We start from the raw sequence: 10,192 nt of genomic DNA on the forward strand, positions 1-10,192 counted from the left end.
ATGACAAAAAGTGAAAAGGCTTCACTCCCTTCTTGTCCTCATTTCAAATTACACATGTAAAACAGGAGGAGGAGAAGAGAGAGAATATTGTTCAGTGCATATATACAACACACTCCGAGCACGCTGACCAGGCGATTAAGGTTTCTCAGTTTCTTCAAAACCACTCTCAAGATAACATTTGTCAAAATAAGTCCTTGTTGCTAATATACAGCTCCTTCTTGCACCTTCCCTAAGACTCTGGTGAAGCATAGGCCATAAACTAAAACTTGCAAAAGAGTCATCCCCCTCAGAATCACATGATTCACTTCAGCTTTTAAGGCGGAAACTCAATTGAGGGAGTCATTCCAAGTCATAGTGTTGAAGTCTGTGGAGTCCTTGCTTTTAAGGAGGGAGAAGAGAGCACAGATGTAAAGATCAACATGTCTTTTATTTTTGTTTGTTGGCTGGCTTTCCTTGGTGGCTGCGCTGGATGTCAGCATCACCTATGCCATTGCTTGGACAAGATATTCATTTGTCAGGAGAGCAAGGTGATCCATGTCCCTAGGGACATTCCCAGGAACTCTACTGAACTGTAAGTAGGGAAGGGAAAATGTTGCAATTTTCACACAGCAGCTTTTTGTTGTCTTTGAAAAACAAGCTACTGCCTGGCAAGTCAACATACGATCTTGATCAGTTTTGTAGAAGACCTGGGGTTTGCCTAGGAGATGTATATCAGCTGTAGAGCACTCTGTCTCACATCCATTAAATTATCATATATCACGTCAAAAAAGGCTGTCTGTAATGAGATTCTCTATTACTCTAATCCTTTTTGTTTTGAGATCCTTGTTAAGAAAAGGTAAAGTGCATACCGCAAAGATGATGCAGAGTTTTAAATAAGTTTCCTTGAGAGCCTGTATCTCTAAAGGAATTCATAACATAAAAGGCTAAGCTTGCTTTATAACCTGCTTTACAGTCATTGAAAAGGAGTGGGACATGTAGTATGCCTCGTCTGTAGTAAGCAGCTTTGAAAACATTTTGTTTGTACAGCAGGAACTTTCCAAAGGCAAGTGTTTATTTGCCAGAGTATAACTTGCTGTTTTCATATGTAGCCATGCAGCATAAAAATTTCCCACTGAGAGTCAAAAAATAAATGATTCTCATAATTCAGTGAAACAGTGTGACAGCAGTTGATGAGAATAAAAAAAGTGAAGATACAGTGTTTGTTTTTTCAGTTAATAGCTTTATATTCCATAAAGTTTCCATTTGTTTCCTAGTGACATAGATACCACTGTACAGCAGATGTTTTCCAATTTGATGATACAAAGCTTATTAGTTCATACAAAGGCCAATATTTAACAATCCTAATGATTTTAAAGTCAATTCCTTTTACTTAACATCATAAGCACTTAAGCTACTGTGAATGGAGCTGTCTGGATAAATCCATTTGCTGAGAAATTAGAGCAACTAGTTTGGACAGACCAGCCAAGAAAGAATGCCTCTGATATTTTACTAGCTGGATTTTATAAACTATATTGCATCTATGTTGCACTAAAATTACCCTTCAGTTTTCAAGCATATCAAGTTTGTTTTTAATGGAGAGAGGCAGTAGTAGAAATAAAGCCAATCAATTGTAATGAAACTTGAGGAAAATGCCAAAACTAACCACTGAAGAGTTTTAAATGCAAAAAATAGAGCATATCGTCTGTTTATGATTTAGGTCCTCTAAATCCTGGTATGCCATGCTGCAGGTGTATACTGCTAGTTTTGTTTAATTTTGCTTTGATTGATTGTTTCTTTGGATCACACAGTTAAGATCTGCCTTCCAGGGATTATGCAGTCAGTATATAATTATTTTAATAAAGAAATGGAGTTCTAATTCACAGAAGAGTACTTGGTAGTAAATGGGGCTTGGTTAGCATGGAATACCTCATAGCTATTTCAAAATCTGTTTGACTCTTTAATTGATCAGCCTCTATAAATCACTGTAACAGGCTGTTTAGAGAAAGTATGTATGCGATTAAAACAGTAAGGAAATATTTTCTTCTTGAAATAATGTTTTATTTGATTGCATGAACATGAAAATTAGAAACTCTGGGCCCTGTTCTTTCAGTTGAAATCCTGGCCCCGTTGAAGTCAATAATACAACCCTCATTAATCTTAGCAAAATCAAGTTGTCATCCATTGACTTCAATAGAGTCACTTTGCATATACCTCAGTAATATGAGAATAGAAGTAGAACTTCTACTCCCACTCTAGCTCATAAAGAAATGGCCAAGCCTTATACATTCTGCTCAGGCTGAGAAAACGCATTTGTGCAACCTGCTTGCTTGCTGTGTGCTGATTTATCTAACTAAAACAAGACACTAACATTTTACTCCAGTTAGCACTGTAAACACAAGAAGGCTGCCAGAATAAGATAGATTGTTTTCAAGTGTATGCTTCTTTAATGGGTGTACTTGGTAGCTGTGTTGGGCTGAGACAAAAAGACATACAAAACACTAGAACTCTTGGTTCCCAAATGATACCTTTTATTAGACCAACTGGAAAATCGCAAGAAAATTGTCCTTTTCTGCAAGCTTTCAGAATCAAAGTCCCTTCGTCAGGCTCTGGGAAAAGAGTAGTTGGTACAAGATGGTAAAAAGTCCCCATAGGTAGAAAATAAACTTCATTTTTGTACAGAGGGAGCTAGAGATGGAAGGCTGTCCCTCTGAGTCCATGAGAGTGTGTGAGCTGTGCTGAGTAGGTCTTTGATGTGTTGATCAGGTAGAATTCCTTTCCTGAAGATGCCAGATGGCAGGCAGGGAAGTAAAAAAATGTCCTTGTTGTTCTGCAATGCAGTTTAAAATCTGGGTCCACTCTCATGGACCCAGAGGGACAGCCTTCCATCTCCAGCTCCCTCTATGCAAAAATGAAGTTTATTTCCTACCTATGGGGACTTTTTACCATCTTGTACCATCTACACTTTTCCCAGAGCCTGACAAAGGGACTTTGATCCCGAAAGCTTGCAGAAAAGGACACTTTTCTTGCGATTTTCCAATTGGTCTAATAAAAAGTATCACTTTGGAACCAAGACTTCTAGTTTTTTGTATGCTTCTTTAATAGTACCAAGCAGATCAAAAGACAATGGTTTTTCAGCCTGAAGAAAGGTGGCCTCAGTGTTTCCACTGTCTGTGGGCAGGAGTGGTAACTTCATAACATACCCTGAGAGGATCAAGGATTCTGGCTCCTGACAGGAGCCAATGCCATGATAATACTGACTTGGTTATCTTGCTAAGACTGGGTGGGGATTGCAAGCTCTGGAGTGTTAAACATTGGCTCCCTAACTGCTAGCTGGACTTGCTCTAAACTGAGTTTTGATTTCCCCTCATCTAAGGAAATGTTGACCATCTCCACCAGTAGGAGTCAGGGGTGAGGGAGGAACACAGTTGGGGGGATGATTGGGGGATGAGGGAGGAACACAGTTGCAGCCAGTGGTCCTATAAGCTAGACAAAATATTCTCTAAATCGTTTAGTGATTTTTCTACAAGAACCTTTGGAGGGCAGGGGAAGTCCCAGAAGCCTGGAGAGGGGCAAACATAATGCCTATTTGTAAAGAAAAATAAAAAGGAGAATCTGTGAAATTTTATAGTCCAGTCAAACTAACTTTGTCCCCTCCCCACCCCCCAATTCTGCAAAATTGATTATTTAATAATGTATTCTAGGTAATTAAAGATTGCTAAGAAGATGAAAAACAGCCAACATTGATACATGATCTCTTCTTGGCAAACCCATCTCATTTATTTTTTGGGTGACTGGCCTACTGAATAACAGGGAAGCAGGGGACAGAACAGATCTTAACTTCATAACAACTTTGATGCTGTTATCTTCATAAGTAAAGTTGGTGCAACTCCCCTCCCATACCGTTCCACAAAGGAAAGATCACATACAAGCCATCCTGGTTAAAGGTGAACAGCTGTAGGGCTTCACCTGGCTTCTGGGTGGCACTGTGCCTACCCAAGATAAAATGCCTCCAGGAGCAACTTCTGCATGAGTTTCCACATACTTCTCAGGCACAAGTTGTAGCTCTCAGTGGAATCTTGTAAAATATTAATGTAGCATGATTGAGCCCCAGGGGCAGCCATGATGCCCTCTCGTGACCCCGCAAGTCCTGCCTTGCTCCAACTCCCAAGTTCCCTCCCTCTTCCTTTGCCTGTCATGCTTTGATGTAGATGCTGGTTCAGAAGAAGGGAGGCTGCCCCTGGATCCCAAAGTGAGCCCCTCCCAAATCCCACTGATCCCCTTCCTGCCCTCAGGCTGTAGGTGGGGCCGTCTGTACCCTGATGCATTCGTTGCCTGAAGAGCTAATTTCATAGTCTCTGACATCCCCTCCAGCCACACCTATGCCTCACAAATATTGCTGGTCATCACTTAAGTGGGGCATTTTTTCCCCAGGCCAATGCCAGGCCATCTCATGCCTCTACACCGTTGTTGGGGCCTTGGCCTTCGTGGCCCCCACCCCTTTCCCTAGTTGGCTTGATGGCTAGCCTGCCTCCTTTCACTGGGCTGAACTCAGCTGCCTGCAATTAGTCCTTCTGCTCTACCTGGAGATCTGCTTCTGGGTTGCTTGGATGCCTGCCCCAGTGCAGTCTGCTGCTCTACAGTCAGCCTCCCATAAAGTAACAGGACTCTGGCTCCCTGTTATATTGAACCATGCAGTCTTAGGAGCTTAAAGGCACAGAAATCCTTACCTCCTTATTGTCACATAAAACTGTTCAGTTTCGTGTTTGAAAACACTGCAGTGCTTCTGTAAGTCTTGCATTCTCCCAGCATTAAGAACTGTCTCTGCAAACTTCAGTCCATAAAAAGCCAGCAGTTCTGAAGGTGCTGATTCAGCATGCTCAGTTGGCGAGAGACAAATACTTATTATGCACAAAGGTGAACAGATTGTCTTGCTCTTCCTGTCTTCAACTCTTTTTAAACTGTACAATATTTTCCTCCTTTTGAAAATGTGCAGACTCACAGCTTTGTACAACTGTAAGCCACCTTGTAAAAATAAGCACCTATTGTCAGGGCAGCTGATTCAAACATTTAGCTTGACATGAACTGTTAAAACCCTGTGAGGGAAGAATTGGGCCCTCACTTCAGTACCAGTATGCATTAGACTCAATATAAAAAGGGGAATAGATTTTCAGGCCACTCATATTGACTATTTCAAAGTTTTGCTCAGGAACCTGAAGGAGCTAGATGTTATACAAGAAAGAATGTAAGTATGATGGAGAAAAATCAGGAAAGAAGTAAACAAAAATATAGTTGTGATAGAAGATCATAGCGTGGAACAGGAGGACATTGCTTCAGACAGAAGAAAGGAAATGAGATTAAAGAGAAAGTAAAGGACAAACAGGGCCAGGCAATGGAAACAGCAGAGAAAAGAGAAGTATGTGCAGGAACAGAAACTCAAGAAATAGAGACCTCCACTATCCAAAATAAAAGGACTAGGCAAGAACAGAGGGAGGTTATACAGTTCAGAAGGCCAAAAGGACTAGGGAAGAAAAACAAAAAACAAAACAAAAATAAAATAAAGTAGAAAACTGTAAGGAGATGAATTTTTTTTTTTAAAGAAGAAAAATCAGATGTATTTTGAGAAGATGAAGGAACAAGAGATTTGCAAAAATATTTGGAAAATGGTTTATACTGGAGGAGAGGAGACCTATTTTTTTCTCTTTCCATTTTTTTCTTTTTTTCCTTCTCAATTACCCACTGATCCCCTTCCTGCCCTCAGGCTGTAGGTGGGGCCGTCTGTACCCTGATGCATTCGTTGCCTGAAGAGCTAATTTCATAGTCTCTGACATCCCCTCCAGCCACACCTATGCCTCACAAATATTGCTGGTCATCACTTAAGTGGGGCATTTTTTCCCCAGGCCAATGCCAGGCCATCTCATGCCTCTACACCGTTGTTGGGGCCTTGGCCTTCGTGGCCCCCACCCCTTTCCCTAGTTGGCTTGATGGCTAGCCTGCCTCCTTTCACTGGGCTGAACTCAGCTGCCTGCAATTAGTCCTTCTGCTCTACCTGGAGATCTGCTTCTGGGTTGCTTGGATGCCTGCCCCAGTGCAGTCTGCTGCTCTACAGTCAGCCTCCCATAAAGTAACAGGACTCTGGCTCCCTGTTATATTGAACCATGCAGTCTTAGGAGCTTAAAGGCACAGAAATCCTTACCTCCTTATTGTCACATAAAACTGTTCAGTTTCGTGTTTGAAAACACTGCAGTGCTTCTGTAAGTCTTGCATTCTCCCAGCATTAAGAACTGTCTCTGCAAACTTCAGTCCATAAAAAGCCAGCAGTTCTGAAGGTGCTGATTCAGCATGCTCAGTTGGCGAGAGACAAATACTTATTATGCACAAAGGTGAACAGATTGTCTTGCTCTTCCTGTCTTCAACTCTTTTTAAACTGTACAATATTTTCCTCCTTTTGAAAATGTGCAGACTCACAGCTTTGTACAACTGTAAGCCACCTTGTAAAAATAAGCACCTATTGTCAGGGCAGCTGATTCAAACATTTAGCTTGACATGAACTGTTAAAACCCTGTGAGGGAAGAATTGGGCCCTCACTTCAGTACCAGTATGCATTAGACTCAATATAAAAAGGGGAATAGATTTTCAGGCCACTCATATTGACTATTTCAAAGTTTTGCTCAGGAACCTGAAGGAGCTAGATGTTATACAAGAAAGAATGTAAGTATGATGGAGAAAAATCAGGAAAGAAGTAAACAAAAATATAGTTGTGATAGAAGATCATAGCGTGGAACAGGAGGACATTGCTTCAGACAGAAGAAAGGAAATGAGATTAAAGAGAAAGTAAAGGACAAACAGGGCCAGGCAATGGAAACAGCAGAGAAAAGAGAAGTATGTGCAGGAACAGAAACTCAAGAAATAGAGACCTCCACTATCCAAAATAAAAGGACTAGGCAAGAACAGAGGGAGGTTATACAGTTCAGAAGGCCAAAAGGACTAGGGAAGAAAAACAAAAAACAAAACAAAAATAAAATAAAGTAGAAAACTGTAAGGAGATGAATTTTTTTTTTTAAAGAAGAAAAATCAGATGTATTTTGAGAAGATGAAGGAACAAGAGATTTGCAAAAATATTTGGAAAATGGTTTATACTGGAGGAGAGGAGACCTATTTTTTTCTCTTTCCATTTTTTTCTTTTTTTCCTTCTCAATTACTTGTTTTATTTGCAAGCTCATATTGTTCCATTTTTCCCCCTTCTAAATTCAATTAGGTCAGAGCCCAATTTGAAAATCCTAGTTCCATTTTTTTTTTTCAGGAATGAGGCTGTATATGAACAGTACACAACATATAGCACAATGTAAAGCTATTCAGAATATTATGGTCTCTGCACTCTCTCTTCTCTAGCAACACGAATTCTCTTTCTGCCATCTGGTTCCTTCCATGTCTCTCCACATAGCCATATATTTTGGGGTGCCATGACATTTCCACACTTAATGTTGGGCAATTATAAGTACTCTGGACACATCCTTAGGAAGTATGCTTTAAGAGCCAATCCAGCTTTGTCTGGGGAATGACAACCTTGATATGTGCAGAGGTCAGCAGCCTATGGCCGGCAAGCTGGATCCAGCCTGCAAAGAGGTCAGATCCAGCCCATGTAGTCCAATCCAGGATAGGGAATCAGTCTAATGGTGCTGCACTGTACCACCTCTCCACCCTGTAGTGTTCCCCTCTGTTGCAGAGTCTGCAGCTCCACAGCATTTGAGTTTACCCTGGCTGCAGAGGGGATAGGAATCTGGCAGCCAGCCCTTCAGAGTATAAGAGGCGGAGACTTCTGGCGTACAGCCAGGTTGTAAGCTCCAGCCCATGCCTTCAAAAGGCTGCTGACCCCTGTGTTATGTGCATTCTTAAGTTTTAAGAGTGATGTCCTAAGCCGATTTAAGTTAACCATCATTTTACCATCATCAGGTCTTGGATTTCACCATCTGAGTCCCTTTCAGCTTCAAGATCACCTCCCAACACTGACTGAGATTCCCTCTGAAGCCCTGGGTTTACATACTGCTTCTATTTCTCCATGTGTAAATTGTGATAGCAATGATTTACCTGCTACACAAAGTTGTTCTATTAACTAAAACACTGGGTGTGTGAGATGTAAGCTAAAAGGTATGGGCAGGGACGGAGCTAGCAATAAGAATCCTGTGAGATCAAATGTTAGTCACCCATGATCTAGCATGTGGTGAGAAAAAAAAGAGGGAGGCTTGAAGCCTGAAATACTTTTGGGGTAAGATAGAAGCTGGAACCCAAGTCCCCACTCTGCTGACTATAATATGAAATCAGTCCCATTTTCTGAGGAATCACGCATTCACCAGTATTATTCAGTAACTTTCTTTCATGATGATATTCAACACTAAATTCTTCAACAATTTAAATTATTTCATAGCTTCATTTACTGATCTACTATGACTTCTCCTGATGCATTGATCTTGTGGAATTAAAACATTATATCTTAGTGTTCATTGTCTGTTCTTTTTTTTAATATTGAATTATATTATCTACATCTGTCATATCACCAAAAGTAGCCATCATACTAGAAAAGGAAGTCCTATTGCTAATCAAAATGTGAATATTGTTAGTAATGTATTTAAAGTTCTACTGCAACATTTTGGGAAAGCATCTGCATACTATTTTTCTTGTCCTTGTGACGAGGTATTTAGTAGAATTTGCAGATTCAATGGAATCTGACAGGCCACACTATGAGTGTATTTGCTATAGCCTCAAAGTTGTGAACTCTGTGCTGTAAAATGTGGACCTTAGCACCTGGAACATCCCAGCCCTGCACCTGTGCGCTAATTTCAAAAAGACACATTGAAGGCCTGTAACCGGGTTGGGTTGAATTTAGGCCCACGATGGAGCCCATTTCAGCAGCTGCAAAACTATATAGGCATCTAGGGCATGTGGAGACAAAATGGGGGCCCTAAATTGAAGCGGTGGGTTTTAAAAAACACCGCTTCAATTTAGGGCTGATTATATCCCCGTGTCATGCACACACCCTGCTGACTGACTTGCCACTCCGGTGCGGAGGGGAGGGTGAGCTGCCAGCGGAGCAGAGCGGTCCCTGGGCTACGGGAGGTGGGGCAGGGCTGGTGCTTCCCTCTGATGCATCTGTGCCCCCCTCCAGTGGCACCTGCCCACAGGCACCCAGCTCGCGGTTCTGGGTGGCACTGTAGCCACAAAGGGAAGCACCAGGTCCCCATGCAGTTCAGGCAGGTCACCACTTTTCTTGGGCGGAGCTGCTTTCCTGGGCTGCTGAAGCCCAGTGCTTCGCTCTGTGGCTGTAGAGGCAGCAAACTAAAACTCCTTAAAGGAGTCCCAATGTTCCCTATGCAGGGGGTCGGACTCGATGATCTATTGAGGTCCCTTCTGACCCTAGCATCTATGAATCTATGAGTTTTAGTTTGCTATGCCCCAAGTCATTTAAGGCACATTACGCTGCTGAATTTCCTACAGCAGCTGGAATTAATGTGCAATACGCCACCGAGGTGTGTAAACACCGATACCATTAAAGTAGTGCAAAAGCATTTAGCCCACTTTAAAGTGTCGTGCGCGCATGCCTCTCATTTCGTCTACATACGGCACTAGATTCAGGATGCCTAGGTAGATTCCCATCGCACTGCTGTAATCCAGATCACTCTAGGGGCACATCCTAATGAATGCACACATGCAAGGTGCAGATTGCCTGTGGGACAAATAGCAGTAGCATATATTTGTGTTGCTGCTACTTGTCCCTGGGCACGCCCCTATATGTGCTCTTCAGCGCATGGCGAAATGACCTACATGGGGTAGGTCCTAGGTGCACCCCAGGGCAGCTGCAATGCAGAGCCAGCTGCTCAGAGCCTGGCTATCGGCCACAGCATGGCTCTAGCCAGCCAGACTCCCCTTCTGGCAGCACATGCTGCTGCTGCATGTGCCACACCACTTTTTTTAGCAGCAACTATTTTTGATACATGAATCTCCCAGTGTCAAACTCCCCCCCCCCCCCCCCCCCCCGCCACAAACAACAGCTCGATGAATGGGTGCACATGCACTGTGTATGGTTTATGATGCCTCAAACAGCTTTGAGGCACCACAAACTGCATGTGGATGCATGTTGGTACGTGGCCTAGGTGGTATTTAAAGTCGACCCAAGGCTCTGATTCCTTAGCATGTCTGGCTCTGACAACATGCATTCCTG

General features: G+C 42.4%; 1 protein-coding gene across 1 annotated transcript in view; it reads left to right on the forward strand.

The window, feature by feature from the left end:
* The first annotated feature begins 362 nt into the window (after window positions 1-362).
* The window catches only part of FSHR (follicle stimulating hormone receptor), a 191,581-nt gene continuing 181,751 nt past the window's right edge, over window positions 363-10,192 (forward strand). The window contains exon 1 of the mRNA XM_006014720.2: window positions 363-571. Within this exon, the coding sequence (XP_006014782.1) occupies window positions 420-571 (152 nt within the window). The 5' untranslated portion in view covers window positions 363-419. The remainder of the gene's footprint in view (window positions 572-10,192) is intronic.

The sequence above is a fragment of the Alligator sinensis genome, unplaced genomic scaffold (genome assembly GCF_000455745.1).
Source record: "Alligator sinensis unplaced genomic scaffold, ASM45574v1 scaffold131_1, whole genome shotgun sequence".
NCBI lineage: Eukaryota > Metazoa > Chordata > Crocodylia > Alligatoridae > Alligator > Alligator sinensis.